This window comes from Chiloscyllium punctatum, chromosome 30 (assembly GCF_047496795.1).
Source record: "Chiloscyllium punctatum isolate Juve2018m chromosome 30, sChiPun1.3, whole genome shotgun sequence".
Classification (NCBI taxonomy): domain Eukaryota; kingdom Metazoa; phylum Chordata; class Chondrichthyes; order Orectolobiformes; family Hemiscylliidae; genus Chiloscyllium; species Chiloscyllium punctatum.
The window spans coordinates 43,739,677-43,756,065 of NC_092768.1; the positions used below are offsets into that span (position 1 = coordinate 43,739,677).

A 16,389-nucleotide genomic window follows, 5' to 3' on the forward strand; every position below is an offset into this window, starting at 1 on the left:
TGTTCACCTTGGGGAAGAGAAGGTTGTGTGAGCTTTTGGATGGAAATATCCAAGATCATAAGGGATCTCGTCAGAGTCAATGAAAAGACACTGTTTCCCATTGACTGGAGGACTGAGAATCAGATGGCACAGAGCTCATAGCATTGGCAAAAGAAACAAAGAGGGTTTGTGAAAGACACATTGAATGGTGATGATCAGAAGTGCCTGATCAATGGAAATTCAATGGAAGTTTTCAAAAAAGATTTGAATAAGTGCCTGACGAGGGAAAGACTTTTCAGGGATGCAGGGAAAGGGCAGGGAGCAGGACCATTTCACTGATAAACATTGGTCTAACCCAGGATTATTGAGAATGAGAAGCTTGGGTATTTATAAATTGAGGGAAATAGTGGCTAAAAGGCTACAGTTCAATTCCAGAACATTTTGTGTCACTTTAACCAGCATGATCGGGTGAGCTGAGGTGAAGACAGGAATGACCAAAGAGTAACACAGAGATGAAAGAGGGAAATTACCAGTTTGGAATGAAACTGCGTCATATATCGGTAAGTGTGGCCTCCCACTGAATTGATCAGCGTGATTCACGAGAGCGTCTTTCACTGTGTCGTAACCAGTCAATACCACTGCCTTCAGCGGACCGAGCTCCACTGAAAATACACTGCCATACTTCTCTGCGAGCTAACAAAGAGAGATTTATTTCATTAAGGTTTCATTTCTAATCAGCTGTAGCACAAGTCAGGGGCGAAATATGAAGGAAAGAAGATTAATCCCCAATTCTTAAGAATTTGATGCCCATCTGTATTTTCCTTTCAGAAGGTGTTGGTGAGCTGTCTTCTTGACCCAATGCAGTGCAGGTGGGTAAACCTTCAATGGTGTTGGGAAAGGAATTCCAGAATGTTGAACATAGAAACAGAAGGAGGCCATTCAGCCCCTCAAGCTCCCTCCACAACTCAATGACATCATGAATGATCTTTGGCCGAACTCCATGTTCCTCCTTTTGGCCCATATCCCCTCATGGTTTTGCTTCATAAAAATGTATCTACCTCAAGTTTAAAACTAATAACTGATCCCACACCCACTGCCATTTGTGGAAGAGTATTCTACAACCCTTTCTCATATCTCCCTCCCGAACTGTCTGGCCCAGACTGTGTCCTTTTGTTCGAGACTCTCCAAACAGTGGAAATAGTTTATTTTTATCCACCCTTTTCATGTTAATAATCTCGAAGATTTTGATCAGATCACCCTTTATCCTTCTAAATTTAAGAGAAAGCAGGCCTTATTTGGATCATCTCTCCTCATAACCTAACCCCTGAAGGACATGTATTATTCTTGTAAACCTTCGCTGTGTTCCCTCCAAGGCTATTCCATCCTTCCTAAGGTGTGGAGCCCAGATCTGCTCACAATGCTCCACGTGGGCTCTGACCAGGGTCCTGTCTAACTGCAGCATAATTTATTCTTCCTTTTGTACTCCAGGTATGAAGGCCAACATTCAACCAACTTTCTTGATTATAATCTGAACCTACTTATGTTATTTCAAAGATCTGTGCACCCAAACTCTCAAGTCTCTTTGCACATCCACTGTTGAGCCAGTGACACTGAAGGAACAGCAATACTTTGTCCTTGTAGATTCAGGTCGAACTTATTTCCATGTGGTCGTGTTCCCATGTGGCTGGCTATCTGCATCAGTGGCTCACCAATATCATTGACCAAACTCCATGAGTTCATGGGCAGGCCCAGTGATGGTCATTTAGACCTTACTGCTGTTCCTCTTACTCAGAATGTAAGTAACCTTTTTCACTCTCTTGCTAGCTGTGTCTTCCAATTCCTGGCTTTTCCTCTCAAGTGTTATCTTCTCATTCCCATTCCCCCCGAAAAATTAATCTGAACCCTCCTCAATAACATTAATATACTATCCCATCAGGACGCTGGTCTAGCCTCTATTCAGGTGCAAACCATCCGGCCTGGACAAGTCTCAACTGCTCCAGAATTGTTACTAACCTCTGAGGAGCCTGATTCCCCCAAACTTTCACCCCCTCCAAATGCCACATCCTCTGGCACGTATCCATCTGCTTATCTTCCATCTTGTTTCCTGACCCGTGTGTGGCACTGTGGGTAATCTGGAGATTGTTTCCTTTGAGGTTCTGCTATGGACAAGCAGGAGGTGGCTGGAAGAACACAGTAAACCAGGCAGTGGAGAGGTCAACATTTCAGGTGCAACACTTCTTCAGGACTGGGGTGGGCTTTGGGAGTGGTGGGGTACAGATAAAGGGGGAGGTTGGGGCAGGGTGGTGAAGTGGGATAGATGAAGACAGGTAGAGGGTATGACCTGGTTAGTCAATGGGAGGAATGGATCCAGTTGGTGGGAGGGAGCAGTGCAAGGGATGCAGGAGGGCCTGGGAAGGGAGTTGGGGGAATGGGGAGGGAGGTTATTTGAAATTGGAGAACGCAATGTTGAGTCCACCAGGCAGGAGGCAGCCCAGGCGGAAGATGAGGTGCTGTTCCTCCAATTTGTTATTGGGTTCGTTGTGGCAATTCAGGAGGCCAAGGATGGTCATGTCAGAAAGGGAGTGGGAAGTGGGATTAAAGCAGCTCCGGGCTCGGCAGAGATCCTCGGTGAACCATTCCCTAAGTTTACATTCAGTCTCGCCAATGTAGAGAAGACCACATCGGGAGCACCTGATGCAGTAAACTAGGTTGGAGGAGAGGCAGGTGAATCTCTGTCTCACCCGGAAGGACTGTTTGGGGCCTGGATGGAGGTGAGGGAGGTGGAGTACTGGCAAGTTTTGAATCATTTCTGGTTGCAGGGGAAGATACCTGGGGGTTCGGGGGTGTTGGTGGGGAGAGTGGTGCAAACAAAGGACTGTCGAAGGGAACTGTCCTTGCAGAAGGCAGAGGGGGTTGGGCAGGGGGAGATATTCTGGGTGGTGGCGTCTAGTTGGAGTTGGCGGAAGTCTTTAAGAATGATGTGTTGGATACACAGACTGGTGGGATGGTAGGTGAGGACAAGGGGGACTCAGACTTAATTGTGTTGGTGGGGGTTTCGAGCAGTGGAGTGGGGAATGGAGGTGGTGCAGCAGAGGGCTCTCTGGATGATGGAGGGAGGAATAGCTCGGTCTTCAAAATAGCTGGACATCTGGGATGCTTGGGAGAGGAATGTCTCCTCGTCCAAGCAAATGCGGCAGAGGCAGAGGAATTGGGAGAATGGGATGGAGTTCTGGCAGGATACTGGTGGGAAGAGGTGTAGTCCAGGTAGTTACGGGAGTCTGTGGGTTTGTAGTAAACATCCATCTGGAGACTGTCGCTGGAGATGGAAATGGTGAGGTCAAGAAAGGGGAGGGAGGTGTCCGGAATGGACCAAATGAATTTGAGGGAGGGGTGGAAGTTGTGGGTGAAATCGCTGAATAGCTCCAGTTCAGTCTGGATTCAGGATGCTGCCCCAATGCAGTCATCGATGTAATGGTGGAAGAGTAATGGCACAGTGCCTGTATAAGTACTGAAGAGGGACTGTTCAATATCGCCAACAAAGAGACAGGTGTAGCTGTGGCCCATCTGGGTGCCCATGGACACCTCCTTGATTTGGAGGAAATGGGAGGAGTTAAAGGAAAAGTTATTGAGGGTGAGGAGCCTTTCAGCAAGATGGAGGAGAGTATTGGTGGAGGGGGGAATGGATGAGTCTGTTTGACAGGAAGAGGCGGAGGGCCTGGAGGCCATCTTTGTGGGGTATGGATGTAAATAAGGACGGCAGGTCCAGAGAGTAGATCAAGCGCTGGGGGCCAGAGAACTGGAAGTTGCTGTAGAGATGGAGGGTGTGGTTAGTGTCGTGGGTGTAGGTGGGAAATGCCTGATCCAAGGGGGAGAGGATGGAGTCAAGGTAGGACGGGATGTTTTCGGTGGGACAGGAGCATGCCGAGACGATGGGTCAGCTGGGGTAGTTGGGCTTGTGGATCTTGGGGAGTAGGTAGACTGGGCAGTGTGGGGCTGGGGGACTATGGGTTTGGAGGCAGTGGAGGGGAGATCACTGGAGACAATGAGGGCACAGACAGTGTGAGTGAATTTAGCCTGATGGGTCGCGAAGGTGGGGGGGGTCGCGGGCAAGGGGGGTGGGTAGGACGTGGTGTCGGAGAGTTGACGTTCAGCCTCTGGAACATTGAGGTCCGTTGTCCAGACAACTATCTTTGTCAGTGCGTTTGGTGAGGAGCGAGTGGTGTGCTGCACGTTCGGAGGGGGTGAGGTTGGAGGGGGTGGGGGGAGGGTTGGAGAAATTGAGGTGGTGGATGTCACGTCAGCCGTTTGGAATGAAGAGGACAAGGGCGGGTGGTGACCAAGTGGTGGAGGAACCTTGGAGGTGGAAGAGGGGGTCGTCAGAGGGAGGTTGGGAATTTTGGGGTGGAATCCTGAGGTGGTTGATGTGGGGAAGGGGAGAAGGGTGATGGCATATGGTGGGTGAGGTTTGGGTGTGGTGGTGTGGTCGGGGGTAGTGAGTGTGGGGGAGAAAGTGGGTGTGGAGGGAGAGTGGGTGCACTGGCTGACAGGCTGAGGGTTGGCAGTAGGACCCAGGGGTGACCCTGGGAAATGAAGTCTGAGTCTTGTTTGCAGAGAGGGCGGAGCCAGAAGTGGAGGTGGGAGCTGGAGGGAAGTCGAGGCTGATCTGAGTGATGTTGTAGGAGACATCCGGAGCAGAGGAGGAGGTTACGGGTGGGTACTTGGGTGGTGGGGGGGTGCCCGGGAGGGTGTCGTGGTGGCACAGGTACCAACCTGGAACACAGCTCCCTCAACTCAAACTGCAGGGCCCCACCCAGCTGGTGCATAGCCACTAGCTGTTCACCTTCTGAATGTTCTTCATTCATTCAGTAACGTTCTTGAACCAGGATTTTTTTTACATTTCAAAAATATACATCATTCATGAAAATATTTTGATGATCTGCACAATTGGTCATGCCATACATACATAAACATTCCATTTCTTTGCATACAGAGATCGAGTAATCATTCATATATACAAGTCTGTACATTGACCCTCCACATATTTAGCTGAGGCAGACGTTACACGGTGGTCGTTCCCCACCGCGCCTCGGTTGCAGCTGCCCCAAGCTTCAGCGCGTCCCTCAACACGTAGTCCTGGACCTTGGAATGTGCCAGTCGGCAACACTCGGTCGGGGTCAACTCCTTCAGCTGGAAGATCAACAGGTTTCGGACCGCCCAGAGAGCGTCCTTCACCGAGTTGATGATACTCCAGGCACAGTTAATGTTCGTCTCGGTGTGCGTCCCGGGGAACAGGCCATAGAGCACGGAGTCCTGCGTCACAGCGCTGCTCGGGATGAACCTCGACAAACACCACTGCATTCCTCTCCAGACTTCCTCTGCATAGGCACATTCCAGAAGGAGGTGTGTGACAGTCTCGTCCCCCTCGCAGCCGCTTCGAGGGCAGCGTGTGGTGCGGCTGAGAGTCCGGGCGTGCATAAAGGATCTCACAAGCAGAGCCCTTCTCACCACCAGCCAAGCCACGTCTTGGTGCTTGTTGGAAAGTTCTGGCGATGAGGCATTCTGCCAAATGGCTTTGACAGTCTGCTCAGGGAACCGCTCGACAGGATCCGCCCTCTCCTTTTTCCGAAAGGTCTCAAGGACACTACGTGCTGACCACTTCCTGATGGACTTGTGCTCAAAGGTGTTTTTCTTCAAAAACTTCTCCAAGAAGGACAGGTGATACGGAACGGTCCAACTACTCGGAGCGTTCCGCGGCAGCGAGGCCAGGCCCATCCTTCGCAACACCGGGGATAGGTAAAACCTCAGTACGTAGTGACACTTGGTGTTTGCGTACCGGGGATCCACACACAGCTTGTTGCAGCCACACACAAATGTGGCCATCAGGGTGAGGGTGGCATTGGATGTATTTTTTCCCCCGTTGCCCAGATCTTTGTACAGCGAGTCCGTTCGGACCCGGTCCATCTTTGACCTCCATATAAACTGGAAGATGGCCCGGGTGACTGCAGCGGCACAGGTTCTGGGAATAGGCCAGACCTGTGCCACGTATAATAGCAATGACAGTGCCTCACACCTGATGACCAGGTTTTTTTCCCACGATGGAGATCGACCGTAGCTTCCATCTGCCCAGTTTCTGCCTCACTTTGCTGATACGCTCCTCCCAAGACTTGGCGCATGCCCCAGCCCCCCCGAACCAAATACCCAGCACCTTCAGGTGGTCGGTCCTGACGGTGAAGGGGACAGAGGATTGGTCGGCCCAGTTCCCGAAGAGCATGGCCTCGCTCTTGCCTCGGTTTACCTTGGTCCCCGAGGCCCGTTCGAACTGGTCACAGATGCACATGAGTCTGTGCACGGACAGCGGATCCGAGCAGAAAACAGCGACGTCATCCATGTACAGGGAGGGCTTAACCTGCAGGCCCCCGCTGCCAGGAATAGTCACCCCTCTCAGGCTCGCATCCTTCCTGATGGACTCGGCAAATGGGTCTATGCAACACACAAACAAGGCAGGAGAGCGAGGGCATCCCTGCCTGACTCCAGATCTGATTGGGAAGCTATCTGATTCCCACCCATTGATTGAGACGGCACTGACAATGTTGGTGTAGAGCAGTCTGATCCAATTGCAGATTCCCTCCCCAAAGCCCATTTTGGAGAGAACATCTCTCATAAACCTGTGTGATATCCTGTCAAAGGCTTTCTCCTGGTCCAGGCTGATGAGGTAGGCAATTATATCCCTGAGGAGTGCGAGACTCTCAGCTGTCTTCCTGCCCGGCACAGCACAGGTTTGATCAGGGTGAATTCAAACCCACAGCACTGCAGCAAAATCTTCAGAAACACTCTCCTAGTGACTGGTGTGTGCTCCTCCACCTTCCTGACAGTCACCCTGACTGTGTTGCGAAAGCCCTGGCCAGGGCTGCGAGTGGCTGCTGAGGCCATAGCTCTGAGGTTGGCTCATAACTGAATTGGCGTTAGGCCGATACCATGATCACCAATGTGGTTCTCTCCAAAATGGGCTTTGGGGAGGGAATCAGAAATTGGATCAGACTGCTCTACACCAACATTGTCAGTGCAGTCTCAATCAATGGGTGGGAATCAGATAGCTTCCCTGTAAGATCTGGAGTCAGGCAGGGATGCCCCCTCTCACCCGCCTTGTTTGTGTGTTGCATAGAGCCATTTGCCGAGTCCATCAGGAAGGATGCGAGCCTGAGAGGGGTGACTATTCCTGGCAGCGGGGACCTACAGGTTAAAGCCTCCCTGTACATGGATGACGTCGCTGTTTTCTGCTCGGATCCGCTGTCCGTGCACAGACTCATGTGCATCTGTGACCAGTTCGAACGGGCCTCGGGGGCCAAGGTAAACTGAGGCAAGAGCGAGGCCATGCCCTTCGGGAACTGGGCCGACCAATCCTCTATCCCCTTCACCGTCAGGACTGACCACCTGAAGGTGCTGGGTATTTGGTTCGGGGGGGCTGGGGCGTGCGCCAAGACCTGGGAGGAGCGGATCAGGAAGATGAGACAGAAACTAGGCAGATGGAAGCTACGGTCGCTCTCCATCGCGGGAAAAAACCTGGTCATCAGGTGTGAGGTCCTCTCAGTATTGCTATATGTGGCACAGGTCTGGCCTATTCCCAGAACCTGTGCCGCCGCAGTCACCCGGGCCATCTTCCAGTTTATATGGAGGTCAAAGATGGACCGGGTCCGAAGGGACTCGCTGTACAAAGATCTGGGCAACGGGGGAAAAAATACATCCAATGCCACCCTCACCCTGATGGCCACCTTTGTGTGTGGCTGCAACAAGCTGTGTGTGGATCCCCGGTACGCAAACACCAAGTGTCACTACGTACTGAGGTTTTACCTATCCCCGGTGTTGCGAAGGATGGGCCTGGCCTCGCTGCCGCGGAACGCTCCGAGTAGTTGGACCGTTCCGTATCACCTGTCCTTCGTGGAGAAATTTATGAGGAAAAACACCTTTGACCACAAGTCCATCAGGAAGTGGTCAGCACGTAGCGTCCTTGAGACCCTTCGGGAAAAGGAGAGGGCGGATCCTGTCGAGCGGTTCCCTGAGCAGACTGTCAAAGCCATTTGGCAGAATGCCTCATCGCCAGAACTTTCCAACAAGCACCAAGACATGGCTTGGCTGGTGGTGAGAAGGGCTCTGCTTGTGAGATCCTTTATGCACGCCCGGACTCTCAGCCGCACCACACGCTGCCCTCGAAGCGGCTGCAAGGGGGACGAGACTGTCACACACCTCCTTCTGGAATGTGCCTATGCAGAGGAAGTCTGGAGAGGAATGCAGTGGTGTTTGTCGAGGTTCATCCCGAGCAGCGCCGTGACGCAGGACTCCGTGCTCTACGGCCTGTTCCCCGGGACGCACACCGAGATGAACATTAACTGTGCCTGGAGTATCATCAACTCGGTGAAGGACGCTCTCTGGGCAGTTCGAAACCTGTTGATCTTCCAGCTGAAGGAGTTGACCCCGACCGAGTGCTGCAGACTGGCACATTCCAAGGTCCAGGACTACGTGTTGAGGGATGCGCTGAAGCTTGGGGCAGCTGCCGCTAAGGCGCGGTGGGGAAAGACCACCGTGTAACATCTGCCTGCCTAAAGAGGAACAGGGGGCCCACGCAGTCATTTGGGCTCTGCTGATGCCTCAGCTAAAAACGTAATCGTATAGACCTGTAAATAGGAATGATTACTCTGTTTCGGTATGCAAACAAATGGAAGGTTTACATATGTATGGCATATTCAACTGTACAGACCATCAAATTATTTTATGAATAAAGTATATTTTTGAAATTAAAAAAAGGATGTGTACTGCCTGCAGGATTTCCCTGGGGCAGGCTCCTTTGATGTGACCTTCAGAAGCGTGAAGCAGTGCGAACAGCTCCTGAAGGTCTTCAAGGAGAAGGAAGGGGAGCCTCTGTTTTCCATCTTGTCGGCGACCCCATTGTGTGTGCTTCCTGCACAGAGGAATCGGGTTGTTACAATCCATATGTACAACCCCTATGTTCCAGCGGCTGATGTCCTGACCTTCCTGGGAAGTTACGTCCATGTTGAGGGAGAAGCCACCGATGTGATCGACCCCTTTGGGATCTGGACCAGTAAGCGGCAGGTCAGGGTAACTCTGAGGGCCGATGACAATGGGAACATTCTCCACCCACCCTCGAGCTTCGCAATTGGAGGGAGCAGAGGCTATCTGACATATGCAGGGCAGCCCAAAGTGTGCCGAACCTGCGGGAAGGCGGGACACGTGGTGGCGGATTGCAAGGTGACCATCTGCAGGAACTGCAAACAGGAGGGTCACTTGACTAAGGACTGTCAGGAAGAAAAGAGCTGCAACCTGTGCGGAGAGGCGGGCCACATGTATAAGACCTGCCCAAGACGGGGGGGGGGCCCACTTACGCACAGATGGCTGGAGGTGGCAATGTGAGCCGTGGACCCCCAAAGACCAGTAAGGTCCACCCGGACAGCAGGGAAATGGAGTCTGGTGGCACCCAGAAAGAAGAACAGGCTGGAGTGGAGGAGGCGGCAGCCAGTGGAGAGTTACAGCAGCTGATCCTAGCTCTAGCCGGGCAGATGGAAGAAATGGAGGAGGAGGTAATCAAGCAGGTGGAGGAGTGGATACCTGTTAAAAACAGGAAGAGAAAATCCTGCCTGGCCCCCAAAGCCTCCCAGCACAAGGGGAAAAGACAGCTGCACGAGGGAAGGACGGCCAGCTCTTCGGAGGGGGAAGATGGACGCACAGAAGGTCATCACCACCAGAAGAAGAGACAGAGCGCCGTCGGTAAAGAGGAGGGCATTTCCTCCCAACCAGGAAACCACGGACCCCCCGAAGTCCACCCTCCACCCAGTGAGAACCAGGGGGTACCCACTGCCCCACAACTCCAGGCAACCGAGAGCTGTGATCCTCTGACTGTCCCATTGTCAGACACAGAACTGGACAGTGAGGACCCTTGCCTTGGCTCAATGACACCAGAGCGGGTAAATGACCCCAGTGAGGAGCTGGATAGCTACCTCAGCCCAGCGAAGGTCCAGCAGTTCGTGCTTACCATGGGGATGTAGACAAACTACCCCAGAGACAGGACAGTCAAATGGACAATGGTCACCCCATAAACTGGGGGTTAAAGAAGGTTCATTTGCTTTCATATAACAGGGCACCCACTCAGTAGGTGGGTTCTGCTGAAGCCACAGCTAAATACGACGAGACTGGATGGTTAATAAAGGGAACTGTAAATAGGATAACTGTAAATTCGATTAATTCAATCTGTTCTTTGTAATGTTAAGACTTGCAATGTATATATCTATGAACGACATGGCAAATTGTACAAGTACGAAAGATTTATTTCTATGAATAAAGTCTATTTTGAAATTTAAAAAAAGTCCTGAATTAGACTCAGTCCCTGGAAGAACACGAGTGTCCATGGGATTCCCAGCCAGCCCAGGGTTAGCAGTGACTGATACTGACCTGTGACCCATGACCCAGGGTGGCACCATGCCTCAGTGGTTAGCACTTCTGCCTCACTGCACCAGGGACCTGAGTTTGATTCCAGCCTTGGGTGACTGTCTGTGTGGAGTTTCCCTGAGTCTGCATGGGGTTTCTCCGGGTGCTCCAGTTTCCTGCCGCAGTCGAACAGGTGCACCCTGGGTGGATTGGCCATGCTCAATTGCCCACAGTGTCCAGGGTTTATTTTTTGGGTGATGTGTCCAGGGATGTGTATGTTGGGTGGATTAGCTGTAGGGATTCTGTGATTCATGAATGGCCTTTAATCTCCCAGTTCCCAGAGAGAGAATGGAAAGCTGAATTCTGTACTCATCGGGAGAGACTCAGGGAAAACACAGGGAGGGAAAGGAAAGGATCACAACATTCTGGGAATACACTGTCCCTAATCCAATCAAGGACTGGGAATTAAACATTCTGAGGGGAAACAGCTTCTGTTTACAAACTGGAAAAACCAGTAACACAACAACCTTTGGAGACTGGACCCGATTTGTTGAGAAATTTGATCCATTGTTTGATGTGAAGCTGCAGAAGCAGAAAAATGGAACAAGTGCAAAGTGATGACTCGGTCCCAGTGACGGGGAAGCTCCAGCACAGTCAGGCTGAGGTTCAGGCTCTGAGCCAGTAAGGCTGGGGCTGAGAAGAGGCCTCCCCCACCAGCTCAAGGAGCATCAGGACAGCACTAGGATCCTGGGATCCCCCTCTCACAGTAAACATATGGCTCAGTCCTTCCAACTGGGGGAGGTGACAGTACATCGGGATTGTCCCTGGAGCAGGAATCCAGCAACCCAAGTGGAGCCTCCTCCTCCTACATTGAGTTGTTGAATGACCATGACTGGATGTGGTAGGACAGCAGATCTGATCTGTTGGTTGTGGAATCACTGAGCTCTGTCTCTGCTGCTCCTGTTGTTTCTGCACACCTCGTCCTGTTCTGTAGCTTCACCGAGGAACACCATCATCTGCAAGTTCCCTCAAAGCCACTCACCATCCTGACCATCCATTCCTTCACTGTCACTGGCTCCAAATCCTGGAATTCCCTCCCTCCCTAATGACATTGTGGGTCTGCCTCCAGCACATGGAATGCTCCATGAGGTTCACTGGGAAGATGGGTTCTCCCATGACTGCAGGGAACCAGCTGAATCTCTATGCTGGATTCTCTGTACCAGACTCTCACCAACAACTCCCATACTGGATCCTCTGGACCTAAATGTCCCACACCACTCTCTGTCATTAATCCACTCCATGAAGCCCCCACACCACACTCTTCGTTTCTCTCTCTGCACACCCCTCCATCCCCCAGGGTCTGAGTGTCTCCCCTGTGACTGTGTCCTAAATTAGACTCAGTACCAGGAAGAACACCAGGGTCCATGGAATTCCCAGCCAGCCCAGGGTTAGCAGTGACTGATATTGACCTGTGACCCATCAATGGCCTTAACTCTCCCAGATCACATTGAACTGAATCTCAACAATTGCTGATACGAGGACCCACAAGCTGCTGAGTGAAAATCTCATGAAATTATTAGCAATGAATTCAATCAACAACGAACAATTATTTATTGATGACTAACCACAATTAGCAGAATTTACAGTCAGTTTAATGATATAAATAGGAAAAGATTGTTTTCTCATTTGCATATTTGCTTTGTAAAAGTTGTAAAAAAAATTCAGTATTGGATCCACTTTACATGACACAAAGTGCAAAGTCGGTCACATCCTTTCAGTGCAGTCTGCGGCTCTCTGAGCTGCCTCACTACATTTATAATTGTCGGTTATATTTTACAATATACACATCACATTAATCAGACAGCTCACTCAAGGGGTTTTATAAGGTCATCAATCTCTTCCTGTCGTGTGGTGGGAGGGCTGCAGACAAAGACCCTGCTTCATTCAGCATCTATGGGACTTGAAATCCCTTTACATGAAATGCCCCACTCTGGGTCTCACCTATTATTGGTGAATGAGGGTTGGCTCTGAAAGGGTTAATGCTGAGGAGTACATTAAGCACTGCCCAATATGATGATGTCACATGGACTTGGGTGAAGGGATCAGGTGTGGATGTTGAAGGGGTGAGACCCAGCATGGATATCTCCCTTATCGTCTTTAAAACAATGTCCCCCCCCCACCCCCCACGCCAGTGTATCCTGGACCGAGCTGTTACCATGAAGTAAACTCAGTCCTGTTTAAAACAAGAGCCTGTTCTCATTAGCTTCTCATGTGGTTTTCCTCAACTAACCACTTGACCAACCAGGTCCTGGAGATTCCAACCAGGAAAGAGGATGGTCATCTTTAATCTCTCAGATGGAACTGAAGGAGCTATGGGGAAGATCCATCTTACCCTACGTGTCTGAAAGGTCAGTGGATCATGGTGTTCTTGAAGAGCTCTAGGTTAATGAGGTCTGGGTACCACTCTGTGGTAGACTGGAATTTTACCTTCCTAACATCTCAATCATTGCACAATGAAGAACCAACGCCATCCAGATAATGAACCATCACTGGATATCTTTATCTAACACTGTATCTATATCTGTTTGTGTATGTCCATCAGTATGTTGTGTGTGGGTGCAAACAGATGTCTCTGCCTTTGTACTTATCCCCATCCGTGTATATCTTTCTACACTCCTGAGTGAGCTGTGTATGAGTGCACACTGACACATCTAACACTGACCTATATCTGTCCACCTCCCTTTCATTATCTGCCTTTTCTCTCTCACTCTGTGCAATCCACCTACTGACAGGATCCTGCTCTCTGTCTGTGAAATGTGGATCATGTATTCAGACCACATTATGATCTGGAATCACTTTCCCCTGAGCTACCTGACACTGCCAATGGAGATCAGGTGGTTCAACAAGATCCTGACACTGAAGTCCATCGAAAAGCTGAGCTGCCAGCTATCGATGCTCTGACCATGAATCACGGTGACAATGTTCAGCTCATGGGGTTCCAGTGTCTGAGGATCCAATCCTGAAGATAGTCTTATCTGGGTAATTTCAGAGTGAACAGTAAGATTATAATGTCTGTTTAAAAGTGACTCTGACACAAAGCAACACAGATGTCTGTCATTGGGAACAAGTTGTTGAAGATGAGAAAGGGGGAGGGAAACCAGCCCTGAAGATCCCTTCGACTCTGAGAGCCATCACCTTGCTGACACTGGATGGAGACATTCCTGGGGAAAGTCTCACCTGAAGAATCAGGATCCTGACCTGGTGGATCTGGGATCCACTGTTCAATTTGTGGAAGCACATTCCCAAGAAAAATCTATCTCAATCATTCGATAAAAACCGGTTATAGAGTCACAGAGATATACAGCACAGAAACAGACAGTTCGGTCCAACACATCCACGCTGACCAGTTATCTTGACGTCATCCAGTCCCACTTGCCAGCACCTGGCCCACATCCCTCCAAACCCTTCCTGTTCATTTAACCTTCCTGATGGCTTTTAAATGCAATTGTACCAGCCTCCACCACTTCCTCTGGCAGCTCATTCCATACACGTAACATACTCCATGTGAAAACGTTGCACTTGAGATCTCTTTTATGTCTTTCCCCTCTCACCCTAAACCTATGCCCTCTAGTTCTGGACTCCTCTAGCCCATGTCTATTTACCCTATCCACGCCCCTCATAATTTTGTAAACCTCTATAAGGTCACACCTCAGCCTCCAACGCTCCAGGGAAAACAGCCACAACCTTTTCAGCCTCTCCCTATCGCTCAAGTCCTCCAACCCTGGTAACATCCTTATACATCTTTTCTGAAGCCTTTCAAGTTTCACAACATCTTTCTGAAAGGAAGCAGACCATCATTGTATGCAATATTGAAAAAGTGGCCTGACCAATGTCCTGTACAGCTGCAACATGACCTCCCAACTCCTGTACTCAACATTCTGACGAATAAAGGAAAGCATACCAAACGCCTTCTTCACAATCCTATCTACCTGTAACTCTACTTTCAAGAAGCTATGAACCTGCACTCCAAGGTCTCTTTGTTCAGCAACACTCCCTGGGACCTTACCATTCAGTGTGTAAGTCCTGTCAAGATTTGCTTTCCCAAAATGCAGCACCTCACATTTATCCGAATTAAACTCCATCTGCTACTCCTCAGCCCTCTTTTTGTCGATTGTGTGGAAACCTCCCCATTACCCTTTCCTTTCACAGCTTATGGGACCATCTGTCCAATGATATGCCAGAAGAACATGACTTGGATTTTTGTGAACTCACTGTTCACCAGGTTTAACACCAAGCACGCCTTCTGAAGTTGATTAAATAATTCTGAGATATACTCCAAATGATCCTTCTACATGTGTCTGAAAATGACAAGATCATCCAAGTACACCACACACAATCAAACAATCCCAAAATGGCCTTCTTAGTTAGTCTACAAAAATTGGCATTTTTCGTATTAAAAGACATAACTTTGAACTGGTAAAGTCTGCTCGCTGTCATATCAGCCAAAATTGCCTTCACTCTTTCAGTTAAAGTCACCTGCCAGTATCCTCTGAGTAGTTCAAGCTGTGAAATGTAAGTTGTTTGTCCAACCTTCTTAATGTAATCTTTCAATCTTGGCATAGGGTCCAAAGCAGGTTCCGTCACTGCATTGTATTTTCGATAGTCCACATAAAATTGTTGGGGACCATCTGGTTTTGGTACCATCACTGTGAGTGAGCTCCATTCACTGCAACTCATTTAATTCGATCATTGCTGAGCATGTTTTCAAACTCTTTTGGAACTTTTAGCAATTTCAAAATATTAAGTCTACAAGAATGTTTCTTCAGTGGAAAAGCATTTCCTATATCTCCATCATGAACAATTACTTGACTACTTCCCGGCTTATTCCCATATACAGCTATATCTTTATGTGATTGCAATCAAACTTTCAGGTCAGTTTGATTTTCTTCTGGACGGGAACTCAGTAATTTAGTGCAAGTTTCTTCATTGTCCAATTTAATTTGAGGGAAATTAAATTCGGACTCATTTGGATTTGGGTCTTCCCTCTGAGTTGTAACAAGTATCCATTCTCATCTCACTTTTCTTCCTTCTCAAACACCTTCTGAGCAAATTCACACCCTGTTTCCTTTCTACCTGACGTTCTTATCAAATAATTCCCCTCACTCAATTTCCTTTTGATTCAATAAAGCCAACGAACCCTTGCCTTTTAATGTTCACCTACCACTGACAGTAACACTATCACCTTATCCCCATGAGCAAAACTACACATGTTTGAGCACATGTTTGCTTCCTGAATCACCACGTGGTGTGCTGGTTTTACACACTGTCGTGCCAACTCGCCCACTCTTTTTAATTTCTCCCTAATAATTAACATGTAGTCCTAATACTTAGTCTCTTCAATATTTCCTGAATTAATTTAAATGGCCCCCCCACCTCATGTCCGAATACTAATTCAAATTTAGCTGATTTATTAGGTACATCCCAAATTGAAAAAAATGTACAAATACAATTTTGTTCTCCCAGTTGTGATGACACTGTGGCATTAAGTGGTGGATTTTACCCTGGTTTTTACTGAAGAGAGATTTTAAGGCAGAGGTACTGAGCAGTCCAGCTGAGCCGTGAGAGTAAACAACTTGTGAGGCCTTGGGGTTTTTATAAGTTGGAATAATAGAAGCAGCCTGAATGACCCTGTGGGGTCAAGCTCCCACAGAACCAGGATTTTTTTTATACCTTTCAACAGTTGCTGTTGGGTTTTGAAGATGTGGAATCTATTTATCCCTCTCTCAGTTGCAACCAAAAGCTGGGGGTTCTCTTCCTGTTATTGCAGTTACACGTGAGAACAGTCTGTTTTCTGAATTTACAATTTGCCAAGAATATATTTATGGGATATTACTCTATCGGAACAGTTAATTACTAATAGTTATTGCTTCAATTATTCTGTTATTTTGTTGTATTTTGACTACAGTGGGTGAATAA

General features: G+C 49.1%; 1 protein-coding gene across 1 annotated transcript in view; it reads right to left on the bottom strand.

The window, feature by feature from the left end:
- The window catches only part of LOC140455586 (cytochrome P450 2C18-like), a 35,815-nt gene extending 20,698 nt beyond the window's left edge, over positions 1–15,117 (bottom strand). The window contains exons 1-2 of the mRNA XM_072550503.1: positions 15,004–15,117; positions 510–672 (exon numbers count right to left, since the gene is read on the bottom strand). Of these exons, the coding sequence (XP_072406604.1) occupies positions 510–672; positions 15,004–15,117 (277 nt within the window). The remainder of the gene's footprint in view (positions 1–509; positions 673–15,003) is intronic.
- Positions 15,118–16,389: the final 1,272 nt, after the last annotated feature.